General features: G+C 34.7%; 1 protein-coding gene across 3 annotated transcripts in view; it reads left to right on the top strand.

Annotated features, from left to right (window-relative positions):
• LOC122145089 (transmembrane protein 132E) overlaps positions 1-15,135 on the top strand; it is a 307,669-nt gene that overhangs the window by 267,948 nt on the left and 24,586 nt on the right. For all 3 annotated transcript variants that reach the window (XM_042756937.1, XM_042756936.1, XM_042756935.1), the window contains 2 exons: positions 1,461-1,598; positions 7,192-7,384. In XM_042756937.1, coding sequence (XP_042612871.1) covers positions 1,461-1,598; positions 7,192-7,384 — 331 coding nt within the window. The remainder of the gene's footprint in view (positions 1-1,460; positions 1,599-7,191; positions 7,385-15,135) is intronic.

Below are 15,135 nucleotides of genomic sequence, written 5' to 3'. Positions count from 1 at the left end.
TTTGTATTTTATTATTTTTGTGATGGTTTTTGTTATTTTCAGTATGTATTCGTATGATGTAGGTGAAACTGTGTACCTTTCATATGGGTATGTTCTGGAGTAGGAGGAGTCAGAGCCCTATAAAATGGCCCAGGGAACGTTAGCCGGATAGTTCAGAGATAGGAGGCGAGGAGAGAGTCTCTGGGGAAGTGCTGCTATGTAGGGCCGTTGCACATACAGGTCAGGTTGTGTTTTATTGATATAGATTGCTTTGACCTTATGTTTTGGTGCAGTATATATTCGTTGTTGGCTAAGGTTTTTTTGTTGTTGTTTTGTTTTCTTCCCACCACATGAGTGACTGTCGCTGTGAATAAAAAGCACTGTTAACCATGACCAACTGTTCCTCTGTCAATCGGAGCCTCCAACCGCTCGAGCCATTCGTAACATGTATGCTCACAGAACAGCAGCAGCTTCCATCTATTGAAACATAAGCTGCTGGAAACCCAGCACAACTCTGCTGTTTGAAGTTATGGCTTCTCTGGGAGAGCGGGGGTGTGTTCCACAGGGATTTTATCATCGGAATCTGGTTTGGGATCCGAGAAAAGGCTGATGTTTTTGAATTTTAATGGACAGAGGGGAAATGTATGATAAGCATGAGCTTTAGTGTGCATAAATTGATGTGCAGAAGATGCATTTTTAGATGTACGGTGTCAGAAGTCATAATGAAGGTGCAGAAGTCATGTGTGCTATCTATGGGAAATAGGATTCGTTTTGCAGCACAGATTTATAGTCCTTCTATAAATGAGTTTCTAAAGGAGTGGATTTATATGACATTAATCAATCCTGCAAGCACTGGACATGGTTTAAGTGTTTTTAGTTTATGTTCTATTATCTTATTTTAGTTTTGTTGTGTTTTATTTGTTTTGTTTTGATTTTATTTATGTTTGGTGTCTGTTTTGTTTTATTATTTTTAGAATTTGTTTTGTTTTGTTTTGTTTTGTTTTGTTTTGTTTTGCTGTCAGACCATGCACGTTGGTTTGTGTATTTTGTTAATTTGGGTAGCAAAATTAAACATTTAAGACCATCAAAAACCAACACAAACACACACCACAAACTCAATCAAAAGATTTGTTTTTTACAATTATGTAATGCAATTGCACAAACAAATCTTCCTATAAATAAAAATCCTTAATTATTGTTCATGTCGGAACAGAAGCATCAACAGATGTTCCTTTAAATTAAAATGTTTATTTTTCTTATTTTTCACACTGAGCATTCTTCTTAGTGTGAACAGGCCTTTAGTAATGTATGGCATGGCATTTAAAACTCTTTGTATGATATTAAAGGTATATAAAAAGGTTAAAACAGAGTCTTTGGGTATTCCACTGTGTCTGTCATTTTCTGAACACTTAAATGCATAACTGTCTTGTTAGACTCCAGCCATATATATTTCTTTAAACCCCTCTGTGTCTCTTTCACAGGGTGAAAGCAAAGAAAGGGGTGAACCTTCTTAGCACTAAGTCGAGGAGTAACCAGTGGAAGGTTGAATGGGATGTGCAGTCCGGAGCCAAACACTCCATTGCAACCGTGGAAGTCAGCAAGATCAAAGGAGTCCCTGGGTAAGTCAGCTTCCCTGCTTTTTGTACACTGATCTAGGAACAGCTTCCATAGTGGGAAACTAAGCAGTGTGTCAATGGTAATCTGGTTGCAAATCATCAACAAAAAGAGAATCTAAACTTTAATGTTTGAATTATAACATTCACCCACTTAAACATCTGCTAGTTAATCCAAATAACATTCAGCTAAAAAGTCTTTTCAGTTAAGGCCTTTGTTTAAGGATGTTAAAGTCTAATTGGAGAGGCTTACATTCAATGAAACATTTGTACTATTATTAATTAGTACTTCCTGTGTGTTTTTTCATGCTAAATAATTAATGCAGGGCTTTGTGACAGAACCAGCATATTTAAGTCTGTATCCAAAAATTGAGAATTGTACAGGATTCCTATTGTAACCATAAAATAATATATATATATATATATATATATATATATATACACACACACACACACACACACACACACATATATATATATATATATATATCATTCTATACTTCTTTCTTCTTCTGCATAAAGTGGACCCTGACATATAATTTTCCGTATTGTGTCTGACATGTGAAAAGTCCATGTCACTCACCTGCAACCCTACAATTTGTCCATATGCATGCTACCAGGAAAACTGTACTTTTACAGGAATAGCTCCTGCCCTTCCTGGCAGACAGTATGTTTCATCAGTTTGGAGGTGAAAGCTGTTTTTTTATTTTATTTTATTTTTTGTTAAGACTATTCAGCCCAACAAAAGACAATATAATACTACAGTAGAAATACGTTTTTTAAGATTTTTATTTTTATTTTTATAATTGTATTAATGCGTCTGTTTTTAATGATCATTCTGAGTCAGACGAAAATCTTATGGTAAATACACAATTTGTTGTTTCATTTAGTATCCATACCCTTCAAATTGTAACAAAGCAATGTGATGCAGCATACCAAAGCTATTTCAAGCCATCTTCATTTAAGTTCAGTGACAGAATAGGAAATCCATTCTAATGGTTTAGCAGTGATATACCATTTGTTACATAAATAAAGCTGGGATACGCTAGCATTGGCTTACATATGATTGTTTGTTGTACTGTACACTACTGTCCATTTTTTTCATGTTTTTGTAAGAAGTCTTTTATGCACACCAAAGCTGCATTTGATAAAAAATACAGTAAAAACAGTAAAATCGTGAAATATTGTATTAATATATAGTATATAAATATTTTGATGAATAGAAAGTTAAAAAGAACATGATATCTTTGAAATAGATTTTTCTTGCTACAATGCTGTATGAAATATAGAAAATATATATAAATTTCCATATATATATATTTATATATATATATATATATATATTATATATATATATATATATATATATATATATATATATATATATATATATACATACACAAATATGGACATACTAACAACATCTACAAATGGAAGTATTGACATGTACAGCTTTAGCAAGACAAAGATCTTTATGAATCCTTTATATTTTAAATATTTGCATAGTTACTTTTTACTATTATAGAGATATTTTACATTTTAGATGCTGTCAATACTATAATGTTACAATAATTTCAGTGGTTATGCAAATATGAAAAAAAAAATTATATCACTTTGCTACAGTGTGGTTACAAATAAAATAAAAATATAAATATATATATATATATATATATATATATATATAATATATATATATATATATATATATATATATATATATATATATATAGATATATATACATACATTGCACTGTCTCTCATTTCCCAACCAATTTATTGTACTGTCTGACACTCACAAGAAATTACTCTTTTTATATGGAATTTAAGTGGCAAAGTTTGTCCATGAAAAAACTTATCACAGTTTATTTATGTGCAGCACATTTCAACAGTCTCTGACATGTTGTCAAGTGCCATTGTGACACCATACTATAGAGCGATGTTGCTTGTTATTTTTAATGCGAGTTTAAACAGCTTTTCACTTTTCACCACAACTAACAAAATGTACTGCTTGTTTTGAGACTATTTCACAGATGAGCTCGTCTCTTTGTTTTTTAGAATATATGTCTAGATGTGGCTGGGGGCTTTTTGTATCGTAACAAAATAATGCCTGCATGAGCTTGTTGTCTGGGAAGATTAATAATTTTTAGCAAGTTGATGCCATTTCCTCGTATAGATTTTCTGTTAACGTGGCTCGTTCTGTCCACAGACTGCAGCTCTTTTCTTAGACTTGCAAATTTCTTTGTATACGCTGCCCATATTCTTTCACCATCTATCTTTTCTAACGGTTTTAATGAGTGACTCCACTGCTAGGAGCAAACATTGCGCATATGGTTTAGGGCTGGCCTTGGAGGCAAAGCCAGCATTATTTGTCAATATAAGGCAAGCCTCATCATTCCATTAGTAAATTTTCAATTAGAGATTTAGTTTCTGGCACAGTCACGCCAGTTCTGTTCTCCTTATGTTTCTGCACTCTAGAGTTAAGCAAGCCTAAAATGACTCTAAATGCAGGGCGTTTTGAAAGCTGGCTCCTGTCCTGGCAGTGCTTTAATGACTGATTGTTAGCAAAAGTCTTCTTTGGCCTCCTCTCCTGTTGTGCTGGACAATCAATTCTCAGCAATGGCTAAATAATTAAGGCAGTATTAACTTAGTTAATGCAGTGTCCAATGAATGGACATCAAGACAGCAAACACGTTTGATACGGATTGATTGATTCACATTCGCCTTAAAATATTTCCATCCAAACAAAAGGAAAAGTAATTAAACTTTTAGTAGGAAAGTCACACTTAATGTCCTTGTAGTTTTAATTGGCCACATCAATTGCAAATTATCCAAGCAACAATTAGTGACAAAACAGTATCTCCTCTCATAGGGGCTTTGCAAACCATATAGCTGGCCAATGTAGTGTACTAGCATATTGTAGTGTGTGCTGGACTGCTAAACAACCAGCTCTTGGTTTCTAGCACAGAATGCAAACAGGATGTGAAAATGCATTGCAGTGGCCTCAGAAATGTAGACACTTAATCCTCACTTAAAATATATGTATATCATTGTACTACATAACAAAATATAAAACAAGCACACATTGCAAGTACTACATTTTCTTAAAAAAGTTTTTAAAGGGGACATCGGAAGCAAAATTCACTTTTATATTGTCTTAGCAGTGTGCGGACACAACCACCCTACAATGATAAAATTCCATTCACTACTTATTTTTAAACCCCTAACAAACCTAAACAGTCTTAATAATCAAGCTGTTTTGATTTTATGAGCAATATGACATCATATTGGGTCGCTGTGAACAGAGCCGTTTTTAACAAGGTAAAAAGGGTGTTGTTTTACACTGAGGAACTTTAAACAAAGTATGTTGCAGATATTTAATGTAGACCCTAATGAATCATACCACCTTGGGCATCCACAGTCCCCTTTAATAGACATAAATAATGGATATATTTTGCAAAATTAAGATTTTTTTTTTTTAATGATTTTTGAATGCATTTATTTTCTTATGCTCAGCAAGGGTGGATTTATCAAAAATGCCAAACAGTAATATTGTAAAATATGAATACAGTTTTAAATAACTAATTGAATAAATTTTAAAATGTCATTTATTGCTGTCCTGAATTTTTTTAACAGTCATTATTCCAGTCTTCAGTGTCACATGATCCTTCAGAAATCTTCCTAATATGCTGATTTGCTACTTAAGAAACATTTCTTATTATCAATGTTAAAAACAGTTGTGCTGCTTTATATTTTTTTGGAAAGTTCGATGCAATCTTTTCAGGATTCTTTGATGAATGTAAAGTTAAAAAAAAAAAAAAAAAAAACAGCATATATTTGAAATCTTCAGTAATTTGAAATCTTTCTTAACATAAATTATGTTACTGTCATTTTTGATTAAATAAATTTGTCCTTGCTATGTATATATATGTGTGTGTATATATATATATATATATATATTATATATATATATATATATATTATGAATGGTAGTATACATCTTAGCGGAACTTCATGCATTTACTTATAATTGCTTTGGGACTTGATGGTAAAAAGTTAGTTAAGAGAAAAGAGGTTGCATCATTTGTTTCAAGATTTTTTTATATTTTATGCAATTCAGTGTCATTCCTACATCTAAAATGTGGCTTATAAAGTATCTAAATATGTTTTGAGGACACTATAAGAATGTAAAAAAAAATAATAATAATAATAATAATTTAGGTTCAATTAAATTTAACATCTACATTTTTTTAATTATTTAGTCTAATTTCATGTCTTATATGAAACTATGATAAGCTATGATTTTTCTTTTTCACCACAAGAAGTTGTTGTTGATTTTGCAGCTCTGACACATTAATTACCCCCCACAGATAACATTTTGATAACCCTGCAGCATTTTTCCACAAGCGCTCTGACTCCCCAAGGGAAGCAAGGGAAATTATTTTTTGGCCGGTCTCTCTCAGCATGTTATCAGCACATCTACCTGTAGAACAGGAGTCTCAGATAAAGGAAATAATCCTTGATGAGCGTGCATGAGATCAATAGACAGAACTCGTTTAGCCTGTCACTATCCATTACGGAGGTTTCCTGCAAAGGCTCTGAAGAAACTATTTGCCAGGCACAGTTGTTGTCCCTTTTTGTGTCGCCAATTTAGTTCCAGTATGTTGCTGAACTGTTGTGCTCAGCTGTTTTTATGACTGTGTTTGTGTTCATTTCACCAATGTACTTGAAATCAAAGAATATGTGCAGCATTTTTGCTTTTATTGCATTATATAATAAGGTTATGTGTACTTTTTCCTATGTTACAATTATAATAATACTTTTTATTTATACAGTAATTTTCCCTATCCCAGCTTAATATGCAGAGAAAACTATAAGTAAGCCATTTATAGATTGATTCACCCAAAAAGTAACAACACTTCTCTGTGGCCTATATGAAACATTGCTCTGTTTGTTTGTATAGCCCAGCACACCTATACTGGTTGGCTCAACTAAAAGAGAGAGTTTGGGGCAGGACATCCTGTTTGGGGCCAAACAATGGCAGACAAAGAGAGCATTTAGAAAAATCAGTTTGAAAAGAAGTTTGGTGGCCACAGAAATGACACCTTAGAATATATATATATATATATATATATTAAGATGCATTTATTTGATAATTATACAGTAAAAACAGTAATATTGAGAATATGCACACACACATCTAATATCTATGTAATAATAATGCTGTAATGTAGATGTTATTTTGTTTGTATATATAATTGATATACACATACAGTATGCTCCACTCTGTCTAATGTATTTGTAAATCCATTTTTAGCCCCTGTAATCCAGTCCCAAACAACAGATGGGCCTTGCCTGGCTCTCTGATTGATTCATTTGCTGATTGTTTCAATATAAAATACCTAATACATGACAGAACATCTGTTTTTGTTGATGACCAGCATATTAAACCATTTAAGCTTTAAATACATACCTAACCCTAATTAGACTCTTCTAAATAAGCTTAATGGATAAATCTGGTGGATAACCAGTATTTATTACAGCCTTGTTTTTGATCAATTTAGTGTGCTCACTGTCACATGATCTTCTTGTTACTCTTCAGGGACATGGCTGCCAGCATCGAAATTATGCAGCTAGACTTTGAGATGGAGAACTTCACCAGCCAATCAGTCACCAGAAGAATCAACTGGAATATTGATTACCGGGGCCAGAATCCAGCCTCGGATGCAGAGAAGGTGGTCACAGAGCTGACGGTTGTGCAGAAGGACATCCAAGCCATCATTCCGCTTTCAATGGTAAGAAGGTCTTCCTGTCTGTCAACTAGGGTCATAAAGTTTGAGAAATGAGATTGCACTTTAAGTCTATTTTAAATATAATTTAAATTGTCAAATCAGTAGATCACAACAATAACTGCCCACTTCTTCAGCAGCCTTGGTTCTGGAATAATTTTTTCCTTTCATTTTTTTTTTTTTTTTTTTAATGAACCGTTTAAGTCATAATTCCTGTGGCTCAGTGGTAGAGCATTGCGTTAGCAGTGCATAAGGTTGTGAACACAATTCCCAGTAAAAACAAATCCATGTAAAAAAAAATAAATAGCCTGAATGCACTGTAAGTTGCTTTGGATAAAAGCGTCTGCCAAATGCATAAATGTAAATGTAATAAGTCACACAGTTATAATTGTGTGATAATTCTGCTGGCTGCAATCACATTTTTATGGTAACAGCAACTTCTGGATTCAACAGAAATTCTGCAAAGGGTCTTGGATTTTTTTAATGATATGGAAATCACATTCGAAGTTTCGGTTCTACAGAAGCATATACCATAGCTTAACAACTTTAGACCTCAGGGTGGGCCGACTTTGATAGGGTTATTTTTTGAGATTATATGATATATGATAATGGCCATTATTTTCATGCGCAGTAGTTTCTGAGCTGCTGCCCTTATAGTGTACTTAATTGTAGTACACTATACTTTGAAGTACAGTACATCAAATCTTACAGGTGTATTTTAAAAAATACATACATATATATGCAGATAATATAATATTAATGAATTAAAAAGCCACTTAAGTGTGCTTAAAAGAGTATACTTTCATGACTGTTTCTTAACACAATTAAGTACACTTTTAAAAAAATGACTGTAATAATTAAAATGAAAGTTTTACTTTAAAGTTCGTTTAAAATTGTTTTAATAATAATTTGCCATGCTTTAGAACTTCCCTTATTTTTATGTGTTGATTAAGATACATTTAACAATTTTTATTACATTTAGTTGTTATTTAATTTATATTAAGTTAATATATTAAATATATATTAAAATGTATTATTAAAGTATATTAAATGTTCTGAATTTTAATTTCATCATTACATATGTGCAATTAAAAAATATTTAAATACATGGGATACACGTTTAAATAAAAATTAATGTATATTTTATTTTACCATATAATCTTGTCAGTACATTCAGCAGTAGATTTTAATTATGAAATTACATATAAAAATGTACTTAGTTCTATTTAAATGAATCTTATGTTCTCTTATGTTCATCTAATTGTATTTAATAAAGTGAATTTAAACTCTAATACATTTCAATTAACATACAAATGCGTGTCAGAATAAATTACATTTAGCTTAAGTATATTCTTTTGATGTATATTGTGTCCATAATAAGTACTCTTTTTAAAAGTATGCTAAAGTATACTACTTTTCCACAAAAGTTTTTTACATTATCCTTTAAGATAAGTCAGGAAAAAGACTAATTCACAATTTCCACTGTAGTGTATTTTTAAGGTAATAGGTCTCTGGAAGGGGCTAGAAAGGCTTCCTCATACCCACTCACTACATAAGCACAAAATTGCATTATTCACCAATCAGAATTAATATTTGCTTGGTTAGGGCAAATTGCCCTCTCTCCTCCATCCCTCCCTGAAACCTATCGGTGTGTTTCAAATGCCCTGCGCAGGCAGAATATAATGGTTCAAATAAAAAGAAGAGAATACAAAACAAGACAGTCATGAGGGAAATACTGAAAACTGTGGCAGAGCAAGAGCCAAGGCTTCAATTTTTCACAAACTCCCTTCATGCAAACACACAAAGAATCCAAGAACAGATATAAGCTCAGTTCCAAAACCCAGTGAGCTGCTTCCATAGGCAGCATTTTAAGGCATCATAGGTGGGCTCCAGTATTTCAAGCTAAAATATAAGGTGGCACAACATTTATTCTTTACAAAGAAGGCAATCCCAGAATGTACTGTGACAAACTGCAAAAATATATCAAAGACTGTGAGAAAATCTTTTCATTACATTTATAATTCATTAAATACTGAAAAGAGTTGATAAAATTAGCTTTATGTTTTATTTAAAAAAGATTGTGTTCCTTGGTTTATTGAAGTCAATTGAGTGTCAAATTTTTTGTTTGTTTATTTTTTGGTACATTTTTTGCTATGTAGATCATTACAAGGGACTATATCAGTTAGGACACTGCCAGGTTTTGGAACAGAGCTCAAGTGTTAGACACACGAATATAAGTGTTCAATAGCTGGAAAATATGTGATATACACAATATGCCATGTGTTTATGTGGGATTTATGCATGAAAAGTCCTTCTTTATACATTTTCCAAATGCTTGAGAGGTCTGTTCTCCCTCATCGGGGGATTTATAAGCAGGAAGCAATCAGTAAGGCTTGTATAAGAGGTGTTTATAGACACAACAATGGCAGAACCTAAATGTTGTATGCCAAGTGCATGCAATGAATCCTGCACTGATTTAGGCAAGAAAATCTCACTTCATACACCCACAGACATGTTCACATTCAGAGCATCATATTATATTATATTATATTATATTATATTATATTATATTATATTATATTATATATTCTGTAGAAACCGGGTCTTTTAACGGCAGCTGTAGTGACACGCTGATTTTACCGATTAGTGATTGGCTCTTTTACTCAGAAGGCGGGGCTTTGTTCGATAGAGCGGCCATATTAAGCATTGCATTTTTCCATATTCATACTTGGCTTTAATAAATTGAAACATTCAAATAAACATATGCAAAATGTGTGTGTGTGTGTGTGTGTGTGTGTGTGTGTGTGTGTGTATATATATATATACAGTCATGGCCAAAAGTTTTGAGAATTACATAAATATTAGTTTTCAAAAAGTTTGCTGCTAAACTGCTTTTAGATCTTTGTTTCAGTTGTTTCTGTGAAATATAATTACAAGCACTTCATACGTTTCAAAGGCTTTTATCGACAATTACATTACATTTATGTGAAGAGTCAGTATTTGCAGTGTCGGCCCTTCTTTTTCAGGACCTCTGCAATTCGACTGGGCATGCTCTCAATCAACTTCTGGGCCAAATCCTGACTGATAGCAACCCATTCTTTCATAATAACTTCTTGGAGTTTGTCAGAATTAGTGGGTTTTTGTTTGTCCACCCGCCTCTTGAGGATTGACCACAAGTTCTCAATGGGATTAAGACTTGGGGAGTTTCCAGGCCATGGACCCAAAATTTCAACATTCTGGTCCCCGAGCCACTTAGTTATCACTTTTGCCTTATGGCATGGTGCTCCATCGTGCTGGAAAATGCATTGTTCTTCACCAAACTGTTGTTGGGTTGTTGGAAGAAGTTGCTGTTGGAGGGTGTTTTGGTACCATTCTTTATTCATTGGCTGTGTTTTTGGGCAGAATTGTGAGTGAGCCCACTCCCTTGGATGAGAAGCAACCCCACACATGAATGGTGTCAGGATGCTTTACTGTTGGCATAACACAGGACTGATGGTAGCGCTCACCTTTTCTTCTCCGGACAAGCCTTTTTCCAGATGACCCAAACAATCGTAAAGGGGCTTCATCGGAGAATATGACTTTGCCCCAGTCCTCAGCAGTCCATTCACTATACTTTCTGCAGAAGATCAATCTGTCCCCTGATGTTTTTTTTTGGAGAGAAGTGGCTTCTTTGCTGCCCTTCTTGACCACCAGGCCATCTTCCAAAAGTCTTCGCCTCACTGTGCGTGCAGATGCGCTCACACCTGCCTGCTGCCATTCCTGAGCAAGCTCTGCACTGGTGGCACTCCGATCCCGCAGCTGAAACCTCGACACCCTGAAGCCAACCCAAATGCTGGACTTTCTTGGACACCCTGAAGCCTCCTTTAAAAGAATTTAACCTCTTTCCTTGAAGTTCTTGATGAACCTATAAATTGTTGATTTAGGTGCAATCTTAGTAGCCACAATATCCTTGCCTGTGAAGCCATTTTTATGCAACGCAATGATGGCTGCACGCCTTTCTTTGCAGGTCACCATGGTTAACAATGGAAGAACAATGATTTCAAGCATCACCCTCCATTTAACATGTAAAATCTGCCATTCTAACCCAATCAGCCTGACATAATGATCTCCAGCCTTGTGCTCGTCAACATTCTCACCTGAGTTAACAAGATGATTACTGAAATGATCTCAGCAGGTCTTTAATGACAGCAATGAAATGCAGTGGAAAGGTTTTTTTTGGGATTAAGTTAATTTTCATGGCAAAGAAGGACTATGCAATTCATCTGATCACTCTTCATAACATTCTGGAGTATATGCAAATTGATATTATAAAAACTTAAGCAGCAACTTTTCCAATTTCCAATATTTATGTAATTCTCAAAACTTTTGGCCACGACTGTATATAGTGTATATATATATATAGTACTGATTGAAGTATTTTTTTTATTTATTTATAAAAAAAATTCAGTAGATGCATTTTCAGAGGTGGTCTCAGACATTTGGCCCCTAGATACTGTATGAAACACTATGATTTATGTATAACTTCAGCCATTTTTCCCAACAGGCTCAGTCTGGCCACAATTATCCCTCTTAGCTCACAAAGCAAGTCTCTCAACCTCTATCAGCATGAACTGCTCTTTCAAACCTGGCCAAAGAAAGAGGCCTTTAACACGCATTCAGGATCAGATCCTCATGTTCTCTTGAAATTGCTCAGTTTTGGCAAGCGAAGGCGGTCCTCTGTAAGCACGCAGGGGACAGAGGATGTGTTGCCTACATGGGCTTCGCTTCTGCTCCTGCTTCAGTAGTACATCATAAATAAAATATGACACTGCCTTCAAGTCAGGGATAGTATCATGAGCACACACATACACACACTTTCGGACAAGGGAATAGTGCTGGTATTGTATATAAAAGAAGGAAGATTCTGGACGTGAGGTCACGATGACCTTATGTTTTTTCCTCAGGCTCTAAACCTGTGGGATAGATTAAGACTTTAAAGTTAACTCAACCCTTTCAAAGCAATATTGACATTGACATTGATATTGATATTTTTTTACTTTCTTAAGTCTGACAAATTATAGTCAGAAAAATCTGTTTATTTTTTTATTAGACTGTATATTGAACTTTTTGACCTAACACTAATACTGTGTGTGTGTGTGTGTGTGTGTGTGTGTGTGTGTGTGTGTGTGTGTGTGTGTGTGTGTGTGTGTGTGTGTGTGTGTCTGTATGCAGTATATATATATATATAAAGTAACCTTTTCATTTGACTTTATAGTAGGGGTACAATACATGATATATATGACTTTGTAAGTTTAAATGAATTTCGTCTTACCTTACACTGCAGTTTAAAAAAAAAATAGTTTCAGTCAGAATATTCTGTTTTATTTCACTTTACAGAAGTCAAATAGCTTCCAAATGCCATTTCATGTTGACAGTAAAAATCCCATATTTTATAGCAAGTCAACTGACAACAACAACATACATCCTTGTTTGAATTCATAAAGAATTTACTGCTATATACCAAGCTGGTTATTCGTAGTACAGTGCACACAACTGTAAATTGCTTCGAAAGGTCTCATGGTAAGGGCAATCTGTCACCTCAGCAGTGTCTTTTATCAAATAGCCTGTATCTTTGATATCTTTTCCGTATGGCTCGGGTTTACTCTGCTCCTTCAGTGTGTGAAGTGTTTAATGGCTTCCAAACGCTCCCTTGCTGTTATTTACAGCTAAAGCTGTCCATATCCATCTGAGCTGGGAGCTTCACCCATCACGTGAGACCGTTCGACTCTCGCTGTCTGTCACTGTAAATACTGCCCTCCATGAGAATGACACTCTCATTTGCATTCCCAACCACACAATCGCACACTGCTGTCACTTCAAAATGATTCAGAATGAAGGGCAGCATTGACCCATCTCTTGTGTTAGAGCAGTGTGCTATATTACAATGATGCTAAAAAATATATAAAAAACATGTTATTACCATGGTATTACCCTTGGAACCATGTAAATATATCAACATAGCAGTGTTTAACATAGTAAAAAAAAAATGGTTTTGGTGAAATATGTTTTATAGTAATACCATGGCATTTCTTGAATCAAAGTACAAAATCCATGGTATTATCATCTGATATGTCTCCATGGTACCACTGCAGGAATGTTTTTTTTTTTTTTTTTTGCAAGGGATGAGAGACTCAATAAACTCAGAGTTAAATATTGATGTTATTACTGTAGTCTTTTTTGTGCTTAGTTATTATTTGCTGAAAATAAACCTGGATTTGAATCAGCTTCCGTTGCTGAGAGTCCCTGTGTGTCCATGACCATCTGTTTAGGTTTTTACTTGGAGTGGAGGAAATGACAGCAGTAGGCAACACCAGCACAATAGGCTTTTTCCAAACATGAATCGTATGAATTAAATAAATTCAGTGGGTGGATGTTGTTGACCTTTAAAGTTTACCTTTCATAAAAATGAGATCTCAGGCAAAGAATTGAGTCGGTCAGCTGCAGGGTGAAAATCATCTGCAGAGGCCTCTAATGAATTTTATTTCTTAGTGCAAGTTACCAAGAATTCCATTTAAACAAGGCAGGCAGGCCAGTAATGCACATTGAATGAAAATTATGATTATGCAGTTTCAGCTAAGACTATCAGAGTAATTCTGAGCTAATAACTCATTTGCTCAGTGGGGAGATATTAAAGACAACCTAATTCAAATGTTCTTTGCAAGTCCAACATTTACGACCCTTTTCATCTGGTAACTTCTCTCATGCCAAAAAAATAAAATAAAAAGTGAATAAAGATGCAAAAAATCACAACAATCACCTAATGAAATGAAAAATGAAAATAAATCCCCCCCCCATAACCCACACTAGAGCGTCAGTGCCCACCAAACACAAGCCGCTATGAAGAAGCCACCGCCCCTGAAGCCCCAGACCACAGAGTGGAGCGCACACCCCCCCGCCGGACTCCGCCCCTTACCTGGACCCCTCCTTTCTGAACACTGCCCTTCCTTCACAACTCCCCAGCACAACGAGGACACCTGATCCCCCTTTTATTTTGGACACTTCTTCCCCTTTGAACACATCATTCCCCATTTTGGGGCATTTTATATTTAGTTACTGTTAAATAAAAACCTCTTGGAGGCCTGACACCACAGCCACTGTGTCTGTTGTTTGCAAATTCGGTCTTTACCAACATAGTTCAGCAATTCAGTGTTTCCCGGACCTTCCTCTTAACCTCAGCAATTCAGTGTTTCCCGGACCTTCCTCTTAACCTGTGGTTTGCTCTGTGTGTAAAATAAGCAAACCAACATATAGTACAATTTATTTATTTAATTCCATATAAACTCAAAAACTGCTTTTATTTCCAGCAAATGTCTTAATGTGTTCTTGCCCGTTCTGCTGTGAGGTGTTCACCCTAAAACGATGCACCTGTTAAAGCAGTTAAGCCTTGCAAAACAAAAAGAAAAGAGAATACGTTTTTCCAAATGAAGAGTCAAATCATTTAATGTGGAATACATTATTTTCAACTCTGACAACTGGAAAGGGTGAAGTGAGGTTGATTGATGAAAACCAGTTCAAGTTAAGACTTTGGCTTTCTCATTCATACATGCATGTTTTTATTTCTACTGTTTTAAGTGTCTGTTTAAAAGTAAAGGAGCATGGTGGAAAGTGTTTCCTTAAATATGTGGTTTTGATTGAAGCATGAGGGATAGAGAGTGGAGAGAGAGCTGCATAATCTTTGTTTTATTCCTGTGGGCCACAAGGGAAAAATTTTACTGTTA

This window comes from Cyprinus carpio, chromosome A5 (genome assembly GCF_018340385.1).
Source record: "Cyprinus carpio isolate SPL01 chromosome A5, ASM1834038v1, whole genome shotgun sequence".
NCBI classification, from domain to species: Eukaryota; Metazoa; Chordata; class Actinopteri; order Cypriniformes; family Cyprinidae; genus Cyprinus; species Cyprinus carpio.
This window is presented reverse-complemented; position numbering and strand designations above follow the sequence as displayed.